Raw genomic sequence first — 22,291 nt, forward strand, 5'->3', positions numbered from 1 at the left:
TCAAACTAAAAAAAAGTGAAAAAATAAAATAAATAAAAGGTGCTTCAAAGATAAAGCGAGCTTTCATTCAAGTAGCTTTTATTATTTATAGTGTACAAAACGCCTTTTACTATATTAGTCGTTGGACCTAGTACATTGCTAGAATATGCCGAAAAAATACGATAATCAATTAATGGTGTGTATACATATATTTTGCATTAACACAAAAGAACAAAAGATACAAGGGCAAAAGTTGATACACAGTCCCCATGCATACATGTTTAATTGCTACTTTCAGGATATTTAACAATAAAAAGAAAGCATGAAGCTCACATGTCATCCTTGATCCCATTGGGTTATTTATGTATTGATATGATTCTTCTTTGACATTCCATCTCCATTGATGCTTAGCGTAGTTGATGCACTGTTATTGCTTTGCCATTCACTAGCAACTGAGACCGGTGAATGCAAAAAATCTTTCAATAAAACTAACGCATCATTGGTTTCAGGCAAAGGTTGCATAGTCACGGTTTGCAAGTCTTTTGTACTGTCATAAGCATCTATTCTACCCATGGCTTGAATATCCATCAACACATCCAGCACCTCGTTCATTGTAGGCCTCATATCTGAATCATACTGTAAACACCTAAAAGCCAATTCTGCAACTAGTGTGATCATGTTCATAATTTCAGGATTCGTATTGGATCCTAAAACTGGATCGATCAGTTCATCAATTGCACATCTTTGGATTTTATTTAAAGCCAGGTTAGCTAAACTAATCTCCTCTTTTGACCTGTTTAAATCAACAGCCGCCATTGATGATATTAGTTCAATCAAGACCACCCCAAAGCTGTAAACATCACTTTTATCTGTTAATTGATAGTGTTGGTGATATTGTGGATCCAGATATCCGGGGGTTCCTTGGGGAGCTGTTGACACATGAGTGACATTATTTGATATGAGCCTTGAGAGACCAAAATCTGCTACCTTGACGCAGAAATTGTTGTCAACAAGGATGTTGGTCGTCTTTACATCTCGGTGTATGATATCAGAAGCATGTAGATACACCAGTACACTGGCGGTTTCAATGGCAATGTTTATCCTTATCGGCCATGTTAGTAGGTATGGATTTGCTTGTTCTCCATGGAGGTGATCCGCAACAGTGCCATTGGGAACATACTCATAAACAAGTAGAAGCTCACGACTTTGTCCAGAGGTACAACCATATAGAACAACAAGATTTGGGTGCCTTAATTTTGTGAGTATTTCAACCTTGTTTCTAAAATGCTGGACTCGATTGTAGTTGTGCTCGTGGAGTTTCTTCACAGCAACTTCTCGCCCATCTTTGAGTTTACCTTGTTCCGATAGATGGAAAGATCAGGTTGGAAGATTTCAAGTGATAAAGTTAATTTGAATAGTCAAGTTCTTACCATAATAAACAGCTCCAAAACCTCCATCTCCAAGTTCATGAGAAGGGTCGAAATTTTGGGAGGCATCTTCAAGCTCGTTATAGGTGAAAAGAGAGACGCCAAAGGAGAGACTTATGTCGTCAAGGTTCCGGGACTTGTTCTTTGATAAAACATAGGAAAAAGGGCTGCTCTTACAGTGACACCAAATTATGAAGATGATCAATGACAGAATGAGGATTATGACTGATCCAGCGATAACTAGAACAAGTAAATCCATCACATCAGGTACATATTTCTACATGAATGTGTGCATGCAGTCTTATATATCCAGTAAAAAAGAATAGGATCTAAGAGGCATATTACCTGGAATCATAATGGGTCTTCTTTCTTGTTTTTCTGCAACAACCAAATAAAGAAATATAAGTGATAAGTTATATAACATATGATAATATATAATTTCGATACGCATCAATTTTGGTGTATGTATTTATATACTCCCCCCGTCCTAGTCAAAATGTCTTAGTTTGAAAAACACAAAGTTTAAGGTAGATTTAACTATTGTTTTTTTTGCTTATCAAATGACAATAATGACCTTGGACATTCGGTCCATAAATATTGTTTATTAATATTAGTTGTGTGTTATTAAGGGTAAACTTGAAAGTTGACTAATAAATTTTGAAAGTGGACATTTGTAATGTGACAAATAAAAAAGGAAATGCGGTAAAATTGAAGATTGATGGAAAAGGAAAAAAGAAAAAAAGAAGAAAGTAGTAAATACCATTTTTGAAGTGTAAACAGCGGTGTCTATTCTCAGTATCACATATGAGGTCTTTTTTCTGACACTCGTTACAGGAATGTGATAAATTGACAAAAGCATAGGTGATAGAAGAGAGAAGAGAAAATATGTTGGTTTCATCAAGTCCGAGACTACTTGGAGTGTTCACAGGAAGCTGCACTACTTGACATGTATGTGGGAGGTCACTTGGAACTGTTCTATTCAAATAGTTGTAGTAGAAAGTGTGATCTTCGCATTTCTTGTAGCTATTGTATTTATGATGCTAAAAATAAGTGAGATTTTTTGGGCATTTGTAAAGAGTAATACTGTTGCAGTCTGCCAACGAAATTGAATACAAAAGAGGGCTTGAACTTGGAGAGGTGAAATTATTCATAAGCGCCTCACATCTTTTATTTTTCACAAGCTGATAAAATGTAGCGTTCCAGAATACTAACAAATTTGGATATATATTTTTAAAATCGACGTTGCTAATAATGTTATACCAGTGACCTCTAAATTGAAACTCACCGCCTTCCGGGTTACAGTTAACCTTGATCAACCCACATCGCGTATCATTTGTATTGTAAAACGGGTACTTGAATGGAGCCAAATTTGGACAACTAAAACTTTCTGGGCAGACAGGAATAGAAGTGTTTCTGTCTGTAGCAGAGTGAATGAGCGGTAGACAAAAGAGAATAACGGACACAAAAAAGAAAAGGGAAATCATATCAAATTCTAACTTATCACCTGCATTCTTCAGACTTCATTTTTGCATTTATAAATGAGTCTCCCTCTATATGCTTATTACAAAAAACCTCAAGATATTTTCTATGCCAGAAACAACACAAATTCAGTATTGAGACATTCAAGATCAAGAATTTGACTTGTTGATTCCTGTCCTCCATTCATCCTTAACCCCATTCAAACGCCAATACGGCACACTTGGAAAGCTTCATGTGGTTCCTATTTCTCCTCTGCGGCACGTCTCAACTTACCAAAATCCAAAGTTTAAGAAAAAGACGAATTGATCAGGATTTCAATCTCAACAAAATTAACATTAATATAAATCACATCAGAAAAAAATGCAGACATTAAAACACATCAATTTTTGGCAACATATCCTTTATGATGAAGACAAACTAACAAGACTTGACTCACCGACCCCTAATTGGACGTTTCTCCATTTATCAAAACACATCAATTTTTGGCAAGATATCCTTGCCTTCCTAAAAACCACTAAAAACAACAAACAAGTGTCAAAAAACGAAACAATCTCAGAAATTATTTCATACACGTACTATATATTATTTTAATTGGATTTTTACCCAAAGAAATTACTTGTTGAGTTGAAATACGTTCCCGGACCCGAACCCGTCCTGACCCAAAATACGTTTCAACCCAAAACAAGTGCTTACACGAAACCCATCCGTACCCGAATCTGTGTCGAGTCAAAACCCAATCCAATTTGAAACCTGATTCACCCCGAAATTCGTTCCAACCTGAACCCGTGCCGAGCGAAAAATGACCCGTTCCAGCTTGAAACTTGTCCCTGCCCGAAACCTGTCCCGACCCGCACTCGTGCTACCGGCCAAAATCCGATCCACACGAACTCTCGTTCTAACCCGAACCCAGTACAACCCGAAACCAAGTCGAACATTCCAATGCTTTTTTTAACTTTTCATTGGAATAGGAAAGTGTCTTAAGTTCTTATGAACATGGGATTTTAATGGAATTACTTTCAAGTTCCGGTTCTTTCCCTACCCAATCGAACACGCCAAGCCATGGAATATAATTTCTAATTCCTACAATTTAATGAAACATGCGCGCTGTTAATAAGTTTCACATATCCCTCCAAACATGTGAAACTGCATTCTCTACAAAAAACAGAACCCCACTTCAAATAAGGACTATTACATCAACCACTTAACATGAATAATCCAATACTTTTATTAATCAATGACGATACGAATTACAATACGGGTCCGGTAAACAAAAGCAAAATACAAATGAAAAATATGAACAAATACAAAATAAACAAATACTACTTTTGGGAATTTCTTCCCGAATTTAAGAAGAAAACACGACAAAAAATATGCAGATACTTGGTCTTCATTTGGTCTTCGCTTTCCCAACTGAATTTCGCTTCGCGTTTGGATTCCCTACGAACTTTACCCAACGGTATACAACTTTGCTTGGTGTGTTTATCCATGTGATCCATAATCGCCACAGGTTTCTCGACGATATGCACTTCATCGAGATGCATATGAAGGTTCCCGTAGGCCAAACACTTTGAGGATAGAGACATGAAACGTTGGCTAGGTATTTTAGAGAACTTGAGATAGATGTTACACCCTCAAATTTCGACTAACAGAGTTTTACCACGAAGTGTGTAACATACCAGGATCTAGCTCATTTGTTATACCAAACAACCAATTTAAAAAAGGACTATTGGTTTTTATTGGTCCCAAGTATTTCATTTTTGCCGGCGCTGGTCCCAACTATCACTTTAACTGCCAACGGTCCCAACTTTCACACATGTGTCTGCCACCAGTCCACGACTAACCGAGTACTAACTCCGTTATGTTTTAGCTGACGTGTCCATCCTACGTGTTAAAAAACCTTGACGTGGCTCGTTTTTAGATTTTGTAACCTAATTATGAAACTCTTAAGAAGTTTAAGGGCTCGTTTTTAATTTTCCTTATAGTTCTGTAACTTGTACGCCGGAATCCATCCATCCATCCACACACACTCCCAAATTAGGGTTACCCATTTCCACCGCTGTAAACCGCCATGACGTCACCTTTCAGAAACCTATTCTTCAAATCCGTTTCCAGCAACGCCATCCTCCGTCACGAAACCAAACGATCCAAATCCGACTACACCAAAATCCAAATAATGATAAAATCCTTCGATCCAAACAGCAAAAGTCTTCACCCTGAGCTTCCACCTACCACGCGTACAATCGGATTACCTTCACGACGGTCCTTATTCACCGTGTTGAAGTCGCCTCACATGCATAAGAAAGCACGAGAGCAGTTTCATATGAAGATTAATAAGCAGATGCTGGTGATGGAAGCCAAGAGGAATGAGCTGCGTAATAAGTTCTTTTGGTTGAAACGGCAGAGGATATTTGGGTCTCAGTTTGAAGTGTTGTTTAGTTTCAAGACACGCTTGGAGAAAGATAAGCTGCAGAAGGTTCTTCAGAGTGGTTCGAATGGTGTTTGTTAAATGTTGAAGATGATGATTCAAATGCCCCACAACAGATTTTGTAACCTGTTCGATCGATTCAATGATTGAATTAGGGTTTTAATTTGGGGTTGTTATTGATCGTCGATCGATTGGAGATATCGATTTGGGTTTAGGGTTTTTTGTTATTAATATACAGGAGGAGAAGGGTTTTTTGTTATTAATATACACACAGGCAGACACGTCAAGGTTTTTTAACACGTAGGATGGACACATCAGCTAAAACATAACGGAGTTAGTACTCGGTTAGTCGTGGACTGGTGGCAGACACATGTGTGAAAGTTGGGACCGTTGGCAGTTAAAGTGATAGTTGGGACCAGCGCCGGCAAAAATGAAATACTTAGGACCAATAAAAACCAATAATCCTTTAAAAAATACAAAACATTATTTAAGTCCCATTCAAACGTGAGAAAATAAACTAAACCACACAGCTTAAAACTGTTGCGGGAGCGATAAAGTAAACTGTTTAAAAGCAATAAATCATGTGCTCAAACACGCATAACCCAGCAAATGTAAACAATGTGAAATAAAAGTTCATGCGACAAGTGTGACTCCAGACACATGCAATGCAATTCGCTCCTTAGCACATCTAGCAACCTGGGCAAGTATAAACAATCAAGGGCTTACATGAGGTTGGTGATTCATAAGTTGTAATTAAAAGTAGTATATGTAGTATACGTAGCATAAGAAGTGTATGGATAAATAAATGTAGCACTTTTCAAATATACCAGGGTCGCTAACCCATTTACACGTTCCAGACGTTTGAACCGAAGCTGACTATCAATATGTCTTCTAACCAAGTTTATAACAAAACACTGGCGCGTGTATTTTAAGACAATTTACACCCGTCCGGCCTCCGGTCAAGTTTTAGCAGGTGGGGTTTGTCAAATCCATTAGTACCACTTAAATTTCCCTACGATCCCATCCTAACGATTCAATGTATGTAAGGATTTTAAGTGATATGAGAGAATCTAGTATACACTTGTGATATATAAGAAACTACATAAATCCAAATAAATTCGTTGCATTTCCTGCAGAAAACTAGTATATAGGTATGTTGGGTCACCATTTGGTTAGACTAACGCATATCAAAAGACCACGACAAAGTGAAATAAACGAGGACGAGTTGAAGAATTGCATTATGGTTGTGATGGTGTAATACTGAAATCCCTATATGGATTTCGGTTTGTCTAGTAACACCGAAATCCTTATGGATTTCGGTTAGGCTAGTTTAGGCTTACATGGGCTTGCCCTTTGGGCCTCTTGTAAATGCTAACTATATAAAGCATGTTTAATCATTTTAGGGTTGGCAGTGGGTGAGCAGAACTAGAGAAGTTGTTGAGCATTTTGAGAGCCACCATAATTCTAGAGAGCAAATATTCTGTATGAATCGGTTTATGTATTAGACGATTTATTGATAATATAATCGTATGCATTGAAACCATAGTACTTCGTGCTCATTATATTTATATTGTTCTTCTACATCGTTCTTGAATCACCACGGTGTTAGGATTCCGCACTAACATCGTGTTTGGGTTGATATCATATTTAGGGGGGGGGGGGGAATTAAAAAAATTCAAAAAGGTGTGTGTGTTTCTTTTATTAAAAAAGGTTTTTTTCACTTTCGCTTAAAATTATGTCGGCTGCTAAAGTTTGAAAGACATATACTTGTATATACATATACTTTTATATGTTTGGTCATGTCATCTACTCGTAGATTCACATGATAGCCATTTACCTAAAGACTGAAAGCATCCGGGGCGATTGTGATGTGTTGTGTTTTTTATTCTTTCGCTTAAAACTATGTCGGTTGTTCTAAGCTTGAGGGACATGTATCTACATATGTGTTTGGTCCCGTTAACCACTTGTGGACATACGGGATGGCCATTTACCTGAGAACTGAGAGTGATCGGGGCGACTGAGTCTTAAACTATTTTCTGTAATTCGTTGGGAAGTGATATAATTATTCAGTTAACAACCTTTTGGAAACTTAAAAAGTATTTTCAAATGAAAATTGATCCAACCTTTGGAAAATGATAGATAAATTGATTCTGTGTGCCTAATTGGTGAAGTTATTAAGCTTAAAAGGCTCTAGAACAGTCATTGATTTGTATGGTAGCTTTCCATGATGCATAAAAGTTGAAGTGATATAAACTAAATTTGCTAAACTTACTATGGAGAATCATTTTGAAGAAATGTACATGTCTCCATATACATCTTTCCGAAGGATAGGCAGAAAAACAATTACCCAGTTATGCACGAGCCCGTTAGTGTTTTGACCACCAAAAATATTATGTTTATAAGTTATTGCTTAAGTTATAAAAATAAAAAAATTAAAAAATTAAAAAATTATAAAAAATATAAAATAAATTTATTATTGTGTTATTAAAAAAATTCGTATGTCAAAAGCTTAAAGGGTCAAACTAGAACTACAAAGGTAGGGCATTCAAATAAGTCCTAAACACTCTGAATGAAAAGCCTGGAAGCCCGGACGGCGTGTAAGTCCAACGTTCAACCATAAAGCTAAAATTCTTGTTTGTTTATCTATAAAAAGGATCTTTTGATGAAGCACTATGGGGTTGGAGTCAAATTGAGGTGATCTAAGGAAAACCAAATACGCTTTGAGAAGAGATAGGAGGCATCACAGGTCCATGAGTGATCTCCATCTAAGCATTATGCCGAACTGAACCTAATTCATATCACTGATGCAATGAAAATCATGCTAAGTTCGTTATACCTACTGTCAGTCAACCTGTTTCTTTATGTCATAATAACGCTGAACATGAATCCTTGTGACAGCACCTTAAACAATATGATTCCATGTTCGGATCTTTTCATATACAGCCGGGGTTTTTATTAAAACTGAAATTTGATCCCTAATTTGTCACACCCTCAAAATCCACTAACGGAGTTTTACCGTCAGAGGGTGTGAACTAACAGGATCGGAATCATCAGTTATAATCAAACCATAAAAACGTTTAAATGAAAATAAGTGCGGAAGCGTAAAACCATAGAACAATGTTACGTCATGCAGGACGATTTAAAAACCAAGGATAACAGTTAAAACAAGTTTGCATAGTTAAAAGTTTATCACACAATGCATGTTCCTAAACCGCGCGCCCGCCTCGGCTACCTGAGAATAACATACTAAAAGTGTCAACACAAGGTTGGTGAGTTCACAAGTTATATAAAATAAATCGTTTAGCGTTTGCGTTCAGCGTTTTACGTTAAGTGTTTTGCGTAACCACGTTACGGCGTTTAAGCGTTTTGCGTATAGTGTTATGTCAAATTATATATCGATAGGTAGCTAGTATATACAACAAGTATTACTAAGTGTTCGACACCGAAGCTGACTCGTTTAGTAAGTGCCTTGTCACCAGGTCCTCCAGACCATGGTACGTGTTAGCCAAAATTACACCCGCTCGACCTCCAGTCGAGTTTAGCGTTGGGTGGGGTTTGTCAAACCCAGTAGTACTACTCAACAGTGACTCGCTATTCAAAACATTAACCGGTTCGATGTGTAGGACTTCAATTGTTTCGTTTACCACTTAGCCTTTACAAGTGATATATAATTTACTAACAAAATCTTAAAAATGCGTTGTGGAGTATGTTATCTCCCCCAAGTGAAAAGCGTTTGAAAACAGTTTAAAGAGGGGAAAGTGAAACTCACTGTTTGCGAAGAATTTCCCAAAATAATCACCAAGATGCGCGTCACCGAAAAACTCTCTCTAACGTTCTAAAACAACAAAGAGATTTTTCTAAGTGTCGGAATATTATCGAGTCTCTAGACCCGGCACATAATACCTATGCACATAACATGTTTCGTGTTTCGCTCGTGAATCGTGTGTGACTTTAACAAGTGTTTTTGTGACACATCACATGTGTAAGCAATCATATACGTGTCATGTATTCATAATGTACATTACTAGCAATTTTTCCCGTAAGGGTATTTTGGTCAACAAATAACAATTAACTAGCCATTATTCCCCATAAGGGCAATTTGGTCAAATCATGGCAATCAATTAGCAACTATTCCCCGCAAGGGTATTTTGGTCATAACATAACAATTATATAACAAATATCATATTTCATGCATTTTTACACAACTCAGCAGCTAGTTTCATCGAGACAGAAATCCCACTAGAAAGATTGTACTATTTCACCGATCATAGCATCTCAATTAATTTACCAAAAATCATCACAGAAGCACATATGTCTTAGGTTTCCAGAACATATTTTATTACATTTTTATTCCTCATAGTTTTCTCACAATCATCAATTCATTACAGCAAACTCATAACAGTCAGATTCATGCACAACAGAATGTTATTTGCAATTCCCGTTAAACGAAAAATCCAATAAATGCAAGACCACTTGGGTTTGGTTCCTAACTCAATGAGTCAACTTCCAGAAGTGGAACCAAACCCAATTGGTCTCGTAGTTCATGAGATATAACATTTACAACATAACCTAACAGCAGGTCTAACAGCTCAGCTTTGCACAACGTTTTTGTAAAATCATAAAAGTAAACCTCTACTTGTCCAAAAATTACAAACTTATACTTTATAGAAACTAGACTCAACCTAGTTTACTGCAGTACCCACAATCTCAACCAATTTTCACGTTTACACTTCGTTACAGTCACTTAAACATCGTATACACATTCTGTCCAGAATCTGTTTACATCCAAACTCAACATAATAACAATCTATGAACTATCATGCATCCATATAACCCTCTAGACCCATAAACACCATCCATGCACATCAATTTCACATTACATACAAGATTAGGGTTTGTGTTTTAACTCAAATCAAAGACACAACAATCAACATGCAACAAGATTCAATCTAGTTATCAAATCATCATTCAATCAACAACAATCATTCTAGTGATACATACACACAAAATCGGCTGCCTAGGGTTTTCAACATTAAACATCAAAATCAAGCAACAAGAAGGCAAAAGATGATCAAATATACCTTCCTAGCACCTAGTTCTTCAATCAAAGGCTTGAATTGATGGTGTATATGTGTGTGAAAGTGGACGGCAGCCAAGGGTCAAGAGAGGGAGAGGCCGATCGGGATTTAGGGAGGGAGGAAAATAATAGTTAGGGTATAGTTATTATTATTATTTATAGAATACAATGTTACACTTTGACCCCTCCACTTCTAAGTATTACTTAACTAGCTTAACTAACTTGTTTTCGTCTTGAGTTAACGTTTATAACCATGTTATCACATAACACATAAGTCTAACACATAATTATCACATAATTACTGTTTTGACGTTTTTCGTTTATTTATCAATCGTTTGCGTCAACTCGTTTGCGTTTCGGTGCAAATCCCGAAAGACTACACATGTAGTAAGTGTTAAGCATCATTTAAACCCTAGTTTAAATGCAATGAAGTGTGCGTTATAGATTCAATGATCTTAAGTTTGAATTGACGGAGTTGAGTTAACGGAGTTAACCTGAAATTGACGATTGTCACATCATTCACATGTTAAAGAATTTTCGTCCCGAAAATTTGAGTCAAGTCGTGATGAGAGTCTGAAAGAGTAAGAAAAAAAATTTCAGTTTGTCATATCATCCCCTAGTAGAAAGAAATTTCGTCCCGAAATTTAATTCATACCTCCGGTGATGTCTGACGGTTTGCCGAGTTTCGCTGTTTTCTGTGTTTGGTTAGCCCTTCAAAAAGGTGAGGATACTTTTTCATCATTTGATCCTCGCGTTCCCACGTGAACTCCGGTCCACGTCTCGAGTTCCAACGAACCTTAACGATTGGAATTTTGTTGTGTTTGAGCGTTTTGGTTTCCCAATCCAAAACCTCGACCGGTTCCTCAATGAAACGTAACTGTTCATCAACTTGTAGTTCCTCCAAAGGGACTACCTGGGTTTCATCAGATAGGCATTTCTTCAAATTTGATACGTGGAATACATCGTGTACGCCACTGAGTTCTGTTGGTAGGTCCAGTCGGTACGCCACCGAACCAATGTGCTCAGTTATCCGGTACGGACCAACATACCGTCGGTTGAGTTTGTTTCGCTTCCCAAAGCGAACCACACCTTTCCAAGGTGAGACTTTGAGTAACACCCGATCGTTCACTTGAAATTCGAGAGGTTTTCGGCGCTTGTCTGCGTAGCTCTTTTGGCGATCTCGTGCTGCTGCCATGCGATTTCGGATTTGAACAATCTTTTCCGAGGTTTCGAGTACCAGTTCTGGACCAGTGATTTGGCTGTCACCCACCTCTGCCCAGCAGAGTGGTGATCGACACTTCCGTCCGTACAGCGCTTCAAACGGCGCTGCCTTAATACTTGCGTGGTAGCTGTTATTGTACGAAAACTCTACCAAGGGTAAGTGGGGTTCCCAACTTCTTCCGAAATCCAAAACGCATGCACGCAACATATCCTCCAGGGTCTGAATAGTTCGTTCACTTTGCCCATCCGTCTGAGGATGGTATGCTGTACTCATATCGAGACGGGTGCCAGTGCGCTTTGCAGCGACTTCCAAAAGTGCGAAGTGAAACGAGAATCTCGATCGGAAATGATCGAGACAGGCACTCCGTGTCTCGACACTACTTCCTTCATGTAAACACGAGTCAGTCTTTCCATTTTGTCTGTTTCCTTAATTGCTAGGAAGTGTGCCGATTTAGTCAACCGGTCAACGATCACCCAGATGGTATCGCATCCCGTCGGTGTCTTAGGCAAACCCGTAATAAAATCCATTGAGATGTGTTCCCATTTCCACATTGGGAGTTCCGGTTGTTGCAGTAGACCAGATGGTTTCTGGTATTCTATCTTGACTCTGGCACAAGTCAAGCATTTGCTCACGTAGGTGGCAATGTCGGCTTTCATGTTCGGCCACCAGTAAAGTGCCTTTAAATCATGATACATTTTATCTGAGCCAGAGTGGATAGAATATCGGGACTTGTGAGCTTCGTCCATCACTAGAGTTCTCAACTCTCCGTATCGTGGAACCCAAATCCGGTTCTCAAAATATCGGACCCCGTCCGATCTGGTTTCAAGTTGCTTGTTCATGCCCCGCATGAGTTCCGATGGAAGATTATCTTCTTTCAAAGCTTCAAGTTGCGCATCGCGAATCTGATCGGGTAAGCTGGCATGAATCGTGAGTTGCAATGCTCTCACCCGTCTGGGTTTATCTTTTTCTTTTCTGCTGAGGGCGTCGGCCACCACATTGGCCTTGCCAGGGTGGTACTTGATGGCACAATCATAATCTTTAAGCAGCTCGACCCAACGACGCTGTCGCATGTTCAGCTTCTTCTGATCGTAGATATGTTGGAGACTCTTGTGGTCGGTGTAAATGGTAAACTTGGTACCGTACAAGTAATGCCTCCATATCTTAAGAGCAAACACCACAGCTCCGAGTTCCAAATCGTGGGTCGTGTAGTTCTTCTCTTGAACCAGTAGTTGTCGAGAGGCGTAGGCTATAACCTTCTCGAGTTGCATCAGCACACAACCGAGACCTTGTATAGATGCGTCACAGTGTACCTCAAAATTTTCCGTTCCCTCGGGGAGGGCTAAAATAGGGGCGCAACAAAGCTTGGTTTTCAACAGTTGAAAAGCGGATTCTTGCGCGTCACCCCAATTGTACTTAGTGCCCTTGTGAGTCAAAGCGGTGAGGGGTTGAGCAATCTTTGAAAATCCCTCGATGAAACGCCGGTAGTAGCCGGCCAGTCCTAGGAATTGTCGCACCTCAGTCGGAGTCTTAGGTGCTTCCCAGTTTTTGATGGCCTCTACCTTACCGGGATCGACATGGATACCATTCTCGTTGATCACATGTCCTAAAAAGTGAACCTCGCGAAGCCAAAATTCACATTTCGAGAGTTTAGCATACAGTTGTTCCTTCTTCAATAGTTCCAGTATTACCCTCAAGTGCTCTTCGTGGTCAGTCTCGTTCTTGGAGTAGACGAGAATATCATCGATGAAAACAATCACAAACTTGTCGAGGTACGCCTTGCATACTCGATTCATGAGATCCATAAATACGGCTGGTGCGTTGGTTAGGCCAAAAGGCATAATCGAAAACTCGTAGTGACCATACCGTGTTCTGAAGGCCGTCTTTGAGATATCTTCTTCGCGCACTCTCAGCTAGTGGTAACCGGATCGGAGATCGATCTTCGAGTAGTAACTCGATCCTTGAAGCTGGTCAAACAAATCATCAATTCGGGGTAAAGGATAACGGTTCTTGACCGTCACCTTGTTCAACTCCCGGTAGTCGATGCACATTCGGAAAGTCCCGTCTTTCTTTCGGACAAACAAGACAGGGGCTCCCCACGGCGATGAGCTAGGTCGGATAAAGCCCTTATCCAACAAATCTTGCAACTGAGTGGACAACTCCTGAAGTTCCGCCGGTGCGAGCCGATACGGGGCTCGTGCTATGGGTGCTGCACCGGGTGTCAACTCGATTTGAAATTCGACTTGACGAATAGGAGGGAGTCCGGGCAAATCCTCCGGGAAAACTTCCGTGAAGTCTCGCACAACAGGTATATCTTCAATTCGTTTCTCCTCCGCGGGTTTCTCAACAATCTGTGCCAAAATTGCCGGATGACCCTTTCGTAGATACTTCTGTGCCTTCATAAGGGTAATGACGCTGGTGGTCATGCCGCTTCTCTCGCCTCGGACCGAAATGATCTCGCCGGAAGGGGTGGTAATATGGACTATCTTATCATGGCATATAATCTCCGCTCGGTTCTCGAATAACCAGTCCATGCCGACAATGACATCGAAACTACTAAGCGTAAAAGGAATAAGGTCGATATCAAAGACATGACCTGACAGTTTTAACTTACATCCCGCAAGTACATGAGTCGTTATTATAGTCTTACCGTCAGCTAATTCAACAGGAAACTTAGCATCTAACGGGGTTGGAGTTAAGTCTAAAAGTTGGCTAAAGGCTTTCGACACAAAACTCCTATCAGCTCCAGTGTCAAACAAAACAGAAGCAAAACAATCGTTTACAGGGAACTTACCAGACACCACATGCGGATCATTGCGGGCTTGACCCGATCCAATCACAAACGCTCTTCCCTTGCCATTGCCTCCACCATTACTGCCACTTCCATTACCCCCATTGTTGTCATTCTGTTTCAGCTTGGGGCAATCTTTCTGGAAATGGCCTTCCTGCTCACATTCAAAACATCTCTTCGTCGTCATCGGTAGCTTAGGAGCACCCTTTGCCGCAAGGTCTCCCCTACATTCTTTCGCTTGGTGACCTATCTTTCCGCATCTTTGACACTTGACACGGTCACACTGGCCAACATGATGATAGTTGCACCTGTTGCACTTTGGATATTTCCCAGCATATCCGCTCGAAACCTGCCCGCTACCGTTGTTGTTGTTGTTGTTGTTGTTGTGATTCTGAGTGTTAAAGCTCCGAGTGAATTCGGGCTTACGGTAGTGTTGTTGCGGTGGGAGGTTCGAGGATGAAGATCTGGTGTTGTCAAACTTCCTCTTTCCGCTGCTCTGGTTACTGTTGCTGTTGCTGACGTTATCATTACTCGAATTGTCACGAGCTTTAGTGGTCGAACCCCTAGGTGGTAACGCACGTTGGGTCACAGCCTGATCCGTCAGTTTGTGAGCTAAACGGATCGCTTGTTGGATCGTGGCTGGCCTGGAAGACGTCACCATGCCCTGAATCTGCGGTGCTAATCCATCAATGTACATTTCTATCCTCTTGCTCGGCGGATCCACCATCCGCAGACACATCACAGCCAACTCGTGCGAACGAGTAGTGTAGGCTTCGATTTCCGAACCCACCGTCTTCAACGACCAAAATTCTGATTCTAACTTTGAAATCTCTTCTCTCGGACAATACTCCTCTCGCATCATGTTTTTGAACTCCTCCTAGTTCATCGCGTTAGCCAGTTCCAATCCAAGGATCTGGACGTTTGAATTCCACCAAGTGAGGGTGGAATCCTCAAGTGTCCCAGCAGCGAATTTGACCCTACTGGCAGGGGGACAATTACACATCTCAAAGGCCGACTCGGCCTTCTCAGCCCAACGCAGGAAGCCTATAGCTCCCTCAGTGCCCTTAAACGTACTGGGCTTGCAGTCAAGGTAGTTTTTGAAGGTACACGTTCCACTCGGACCTCCAGTTTGATTCTGAACGTGTGCGGCTAAAGCGGCCGCAACATGGTCGTTCAGCAGAGTTTGGAGTTCAGCTGCAGTCATGCTGATGTTACCACGTCCTCGTCCAGCGTTTCTTCCAGCCATTTCCTAGAATCACAGTATAAAATGTTAAACATGAATTTTTCTTTCATATACAACACACCATACATGTAATAAAAAGATAGGTAAGAAAGAAAGTAAGAAACAACATCACATCACAACCACATATTAGTCTAAAAAAAAATTCATGATTAAAACCATTGTATTCGCTACAAAGTATTTCTAATCAATCCTTAAAATCATAGAAAAATAATAGTTCGGATGGAGACAACCCCTCCATCTAAGTGTCATCATTACTAGATGTCGTCATCTGAGGACACCTCTGAGTGTGCCTCCTCCTCAGCCGGTTCTTCCTCCGGTTCTTCTTCGGGTTCCTCCTCGGGATCTTCCTCGGGATCTTCCTCAGGCTCCTCTTCAGGATCTTCTTCAGGTTCTACTTCAGGCTCTGCCCCAGGCTCGGCCTCAGGTTCTGCCTCAGGTTCGGCCGCATTCTGAGCAAGTTGCATTTGTAAGACATCGCAACGCTCTAGAGCTATCTCGGTTTGGGTCCTTTCTTCTTGGAGTTGCTCTTTCAAATCTATCATCTCAGCTTGCATCTTCATCATAACCTTCATCTGTTGCTCACTAGTCTCTTGCATATCTTTCATTGCCGCTGCCATGCGGGCAATCTCCTCCTTAGTCTCGGTCCCGTCTTTTAACATTCTGGAAACGTTCTCCCTCGTATAGCGCATGTAACCCACGTCACGCTCCAAGCATGAAACAACAGCTGCGAGAACTCTCTCTACAGGTTCGGTTATGGGTGGTAGGGTGTTGGGATAAGCAGGGTGGTTCGGGTGAGGCAACGGGGGAACTTGTTCGCGTAAGACCATGCGTCTGATCATGTTATGGTACCAATCCCAGCTAACGTCGTTTTCGTAAATGCCTCCGGATAGGCGGTACCTCTTCGGTGCGGGAGCTTCGAGTTCCGGGACTACTCGGGGTGGCGATGAGGTAGGTAACTGCGGTTCCTTCCCATGAGCATGAGTCATCGAATCGGATGATGATGAGGGTGGCGTCGACATTCCTACAGGTAAGCCGTGTATGCGCGCGCGTATGAGTGAAAGAGGTAAAGAGATAAGATTACAAGACTACACAAACCTATGCAGTGCGTATCATTATAACTAATGGGTCGTCGCGGTTATAGTCTAGTATGCATGCAGCTTCTAGTTCGCTATAACCAATGGCTCTGATACCAATCTGTCACACCCTCAAAATCCACTGCTGGAGTTTTACCGTCAGAGGGTGTGAACTAACAGGATCGGAATCATCAGTTATAATCAAACCATAAAAACGTTTAAATGAAAATAAGTGCGGAAGCGTAAAACCATAGAACAATGTTACGTCACGCAGGACGATTTAAAAACCAAGGATAACAGTTAAAACAAGTTTGCATAGTTAAAAGTTTATCACACAATGCATGTTCCTAAACCGCGCGCCCGCCTCGGCTACCTGAGAATAACATACTAAAAGTGTCAACACAAGGTTGGTGAGTTCACAAGTTATATAAAATAAATCGTTTAGCGTTTGCGTTCAGCGTTTTACGTTAAGTGTTTTGCGTAACCACGTTACGGCGTTTAAGCGTTTTGCGTATAGTGTTATGTCAAATTATATATCGATAGGTAGCTAGTATATACAACAAGTATTACTAAGTGTTCGACACCGAAGCTGACTCGTTTAGTAAGTGCCTTGTCACCAGGTCCTCCAGACCATGGTACGTGTTAGCCAAAATTACACCCGCTCGACCTCCAGTCGAGTTTAGCGTTGGGTGGGGTTTGTCAAACCCAGTAGTACTACTCAACAGTGACTCGCTATTCAAAACATTAACCGGTTCGATGTGTAGGACTTCAATTGTTTCGTTTGCCACTTAGCCTTTACAAGTGATATATAATTTACTAACAAAATCTTAAAAATGCGTTGTGGAGTATGTTATCTCCCCCAAGTGAAAAGCGTTTGAAAACAGCTTAAAGAGGGGAAAGTGAAACTCACTGTTTGCGAAGAATTTCCCAAAATAATCACCAAGATGCGCGTCACCGAAAAACTCTCTCTAACGTTCTAAAACAACAAAGAGATTTTTCTAAGTGTCGGAATATTATCGAGTCTCTAGACCCGGCACATAATACCTATGCACATAACATGTTTCGTGTTTCGCTCGTGAATCGTGTGTGACTTTAACAAGTGTTTTTGTGACACATCACATGTGTAAGCAATCATATACGTGTCATGTATTCATAATGTACATTACTAGCAATTTTTCCCGTAAGGGCATTTTGGTCAACAAATAACAATTAACTAGCCATTATTCCCCATAAGGGCAATTTGGTCAAATCATGGCAATCAATTAGCAACTATTCCCCGCAAGGGTATTTTGGTCAAAACATAACAATTATATAACAAATATCATATTTCATGCATTTTTACACAACTCAGCAGCTAGTTTCATCGAGACAGAAATCCCACTAGAAAGATTGTACTATTTCACCGATCATAGCATCTCAATTAATTTACCAAAAATCATCACAGAAGCACATATGTCTTAGGTTTCCAGAACATATTTTATTACATTTTTATTCCTCATAGTTTTCTCACAATCATCAATTCATTACAGCAAACTCATAACAGTCAGATTCATGCACAACAGAATGTTATTTGCAATTCCCGTTAAACGAAAAATCCAATAAATGCAAGACCACTTGGGTTTGGTTCCTAACTCAATGAGTCAACTTCCAGAAGTGGAACCAAACCCAATTGGTCTCGTAGTTCATGAGATATAACATTTACAACATAACCTAACAGCAGGTCTAACAGCTCAGCTTTGCACAACGTTTTTGTAAAATCATAAAAGTAAACCTCTACTTGTCCAAAAATTACAAACTTATACTTTATAGAAACTAGACTCAACCTAGTTTACTGCAGTACCCACAATCTCAACCAATTTTCACGTTTACACTTCGTTACAGTCACTTAAACATCGTATACACATTCTGTCCAGAATCTGTTTACATCCAAACTCAACATAATAACAATCTATGAACTATCATGCATCCATATAACCCTCTAGACCCATAAACACCATCCATGCACATCAATTTCACATTACATACAAGATTAGGGTTTGTGTTTTAACTCAAATCAAAGACACAATAATCAACATGCAACAAGATTCAATCTAGTTATCAAATCATCATTCAATCAACAACAATCATTCTAGTGATACATACACACAAAATCGGCTGCCTAGGGTTTTCAACATTAAACATCAAAATCAAGCAACATGAAGGCAAAGGATGATCAAATATACCTTCCTAGCACCTAGTTCTTCAATCAAAGGCTTGAACTGATGGTGTATATGTGTGTGAAAGTGGACGGCAGCCAAGGGTCAAGAGAGGGAGAGGCCGATCGGGATTTAGGGAGGGAGGAAAATAATAGTTAGGGTTTAGTTATTATTATTATTTATAGAATACAATGTTACACTTTGACCCCTCCACTTCTAAGTATTACTTAACTAGCTTAACTAACTTGTTTTCGTCTTGAGTTAACGTTTATAACCATGTTATCACATAACACATAAGTCTAACACATAATTACTGTTTTGACGTTTTTCGTTTATTTATCAATCGTTTGCGTCAACTCGTTTGCGTTTCGGTGCAAATCCCGAAAGACTACACATGTAGTAAGTGTTAAGCGTCATTTAAACCATAGTTTAAATGCAATGAAGTGTGCGTTATAGATTCAATGATCTTAAGTTTGAATTGACGGAGTTGAGTTAACGGAGTTAACCTGAAATTTACGATTGTCACATAATTAGCTAAATTACAAGAAGGCCGGGTGATTAAATTTGCTTTATTTGTTGTTTTTGGTTTTATTTTATTTCATTTATTTTATCTTTACTTCTTAATTACTCTTGTCGAAACAAATGTGTTAAGAAATCATTTTAAAATTTTTCTTCAGCTAATGAAGTATGATATCGGTTATTGTGTTATAGTTGGTTTAGCTGGTATGATCTCATTTCAAGTTTTTTTTTTAAGAAAATCATAAAAATCAAAAAAAATAAAATAAAAAAAAAATATGTCTGTCTTATTTTGTTTTATTTAATTGTTTTCAAAATATTTTGGTTGATCTTTCAATCAAAGTTGATTGTTCTTTCAAGACTGGTTTCTTGCAACGGAAGCATATGAAGTATTTGAGATTCAAAAGGATGATGCTGTCAATAAGGGGGAGATGGTAGACTATTGGATGCAGATGCTGAAGTTGTTGATCATGTTCAACTAAAGATTCTGAAGGTTTTGAAAGCATCGGTCTAGGGGGAGATTGTTGGGTCACGATTTGGTTAGAATGACGCATATCAAAAGACCATGACATGATAAAGACAAAAGAGAAATAATCTAGAAGAGTCAAAGTATTATACAAGATGGAATTTACGGCTTGGAGCATGTAATACCGAAATCTATAGGGATTTCGGTTTGCATGGGTTAGCAATACAGAAATCATGTTGATTTCTGTTTGGGCTTAGTTGGGCTTGGTCATTGGGCCTCTTGTAAATGCTAACTATATAAAGCATGTTTAATCATTTTAGGGTTAGTGGTTGTTGAGCAGGACTAGAGATCTCACACTCTGATAGTCACCACATCTAGAGAGCATAATATTCTGTGTGAATCAGTTTGTGTATTTGACGATTTATGGATAATAGAATCGTATGCATTGAAACCAAAGTACTTCGTGTTCATCATATTTATATTGTTCTGCTATCTCGTCCTTGAATCACCACGGTATTAGGATTCCGCACTAACATCGTGTCTGGGTTGATATCATATTGTAGTGATCTAGATTCGGGATTTACAAGTGGTATCAGAGCCTTTTGAACCATTCAAGGCTCGGTTTGATATCAACGGATTCAAGTTTTTGACTTGTTTGGTGTTAAACGAGTTTTTCCGGCGTGGTGTTGATCGGAGAAGAAGGACGAGGCTATTCTTACTCAAAAATTGCCTTATCAAAATAGGGATTTAATTGTTACCAAAATTACCTGGTCAAACTTGCTCCTGGGTGTTTTCGGCAGATTTTCACCGTTTCGGCCAAAGTTGAGTGTCCTAATTGAGCTAAAATTGAAAGTTGAGTGACCTAATTGAGACACTTTGAAAGTTGAGTGACCTAATTAAGCTAAAATTCATCACAATTGCTATATCGAATTTAAAAACTAGATTATTGCTAATTTGTTGATGTATATATGGTAAATTTATACAAGGAGTGTGATAGTGGATGATAATTTTTCCAATACAAACGGCATAGTAATGTCCATGAGCTATGATGATGACATATTTGACAACGTACTATATCTACAATATAAACACATACAGTTAGCATTATTGGACTCTGTATACTCTCATCTCATCATATTCTAGTCGATTTTTTTTCTATTTCTCTTTATGTTTGTTCTAACTTTGTATGTGGTCTTCCAATTATTTTATATTTATATTCTTACTAGTAATTAGCGCCCCCCCCCCCCCCCCCCCCAAACTTATCAAAACTTATCTACTAACGTTTGTGGCATGCTGCATTAGCATGTTATATGTATTACACAGTCTCTAGATAGAACTTAATATAAGGGGGTCTTTTGAAGCATACAAAATATTTGGAATGGCTAATATTAATTACAAAAAAAATTCATTGTGTTCCGGATCAGTTTATTAGAAATTATCAATGCCACGAAACCTAATAAATGTAGGTTATGTACATGAACTTAACCTGATTTAAGTTGGTGTTTCTAGAAAGTTTGTGGTGGTGATCGCATTCTACATCTTTTGCCTAATGTGACAAAATTTTTGAAGTTACTCTAACAATTTGGGATATATAAATTGTGATGTATTAAAGAAAGATTCGACAGACGACTACCTGGTGTGTCTTGCATAGACCTATTTGACTTTGGATCTGGTGTTGTTGGCGTGAGGCTTGTCGATGTAGATCACTAGGCGTCTTGAACTCTTGATGATCATCACTGTTGTCCGTGTAGCTGATTTTGTTGACCGTCAGGTTTAACGCCATTGGAACCCCTATCATTGTAAATATCTCCGACTAGCTAACATACATTAACGATAAAGCATAATCAAATACAAAAGACTACACACAAAATGGGCCTAACACGTCAGTTTCATTTTCTTCATCTCCAAATGTGTAGAAGCAATCGGCTATGTCTAATTGTTAGGGAATTCTTTTTCATGAATTTGAATTGGTTAAGATGAATGAATGATTGTGTATGTGATTTGTTGGAATACATTTGAGTTGTTTGGGTATTAATGAAACACCAGTTTGGATTAATTTGATAGTTTTAAGTTGTCTCGGTATGATTAATTAGTATGAGGATTTGGTTTCATTTGCTTTTTTGGGTTGTGCCCCTAGTACCCTCATGCGGATACAATGTCAAGTTGGCAGGAGAATATTATTTCGTTCACCCATCTACTAGCTTTTTTGAGCAAACAACGTGAACGATAGGCGAAACATGAAAAAGTGAGTAAATGGACTAGAATAAGAAGTGGTGGCACTTCCACGAGATGTGTATAGAGTCGAACATCACTACTTCTATGTGTCTACGTTACAAATGCAACCCATGAACACTATTCTGATGTCAATATTGAGAAAAACTATCACTCATCATTGTACTTC

At 39.3% G+C, this 22,291-nt stretch overlaps 1 protein-coding gene and 2 pseudogenes across 1 annotated transcript; 1 reads left to right on the forward strand and 2 right to left on the reverse strand.

Moving 5' to 3' along the window:
- Positions 1–304: 304 nt before the first annotated feature.
- Positions 305–1,786, reverse strand: LOC143573814 (LEAF RUST 10 DISEASE-RESISTANCE LOCUS RECEPTOR-LIKE PROTEIN KINASE-like 1.1). The gene is made up of 2 exons (XM_077058604.1): positions 1,410–1,786; positions 305–1,334 (listed from the first exon to the last, which is right to left on the reverse strand). The coding sequence occupies exons 1-2, from the start codon at positions 1,663–1,665 to the stop codon at positions 340–342; spliced, it is 1,251 nt and encodes a 416-aa protein (XP_076914719.1). The 5' UTR covers positions 1,666–1,786; the 3' UTR covers positions 305–339.
- Positions 1,708–2,946, reverse strand: LOC143573812 (uncharacterized; annotated as a pseudogene).
- A 2,007-nt stretch (positions 2,947–4,953) lies between these two features.
- Positions 4,954–5,391, forward strand: LOC143573813 (small ribosomal subunit protein uS10m pseudogene; annotated as a pseudogene).
- Positions 5,392–22,291: the final 16,900 nt, after the last annotated feature.

The sequence above is a fragment of the Bidens hawaiensis genome, unplaced genomic scaffold (genome assembly GCF_021521415.1).
Source record: "Bidens hawaiensis isolate Kalapana, Puna unplaced genomic scaffold, B.hawaiensis_p1.1 tig00026648_1, whole genome shotgun sequence".
Classification (NCBI taxonomy): Eukaryota; Viridiplantae; Streptophyta; class Magnoliopsida; order Asterales; family Asteraceae; genus Bidens; species Bidens hawaiensis.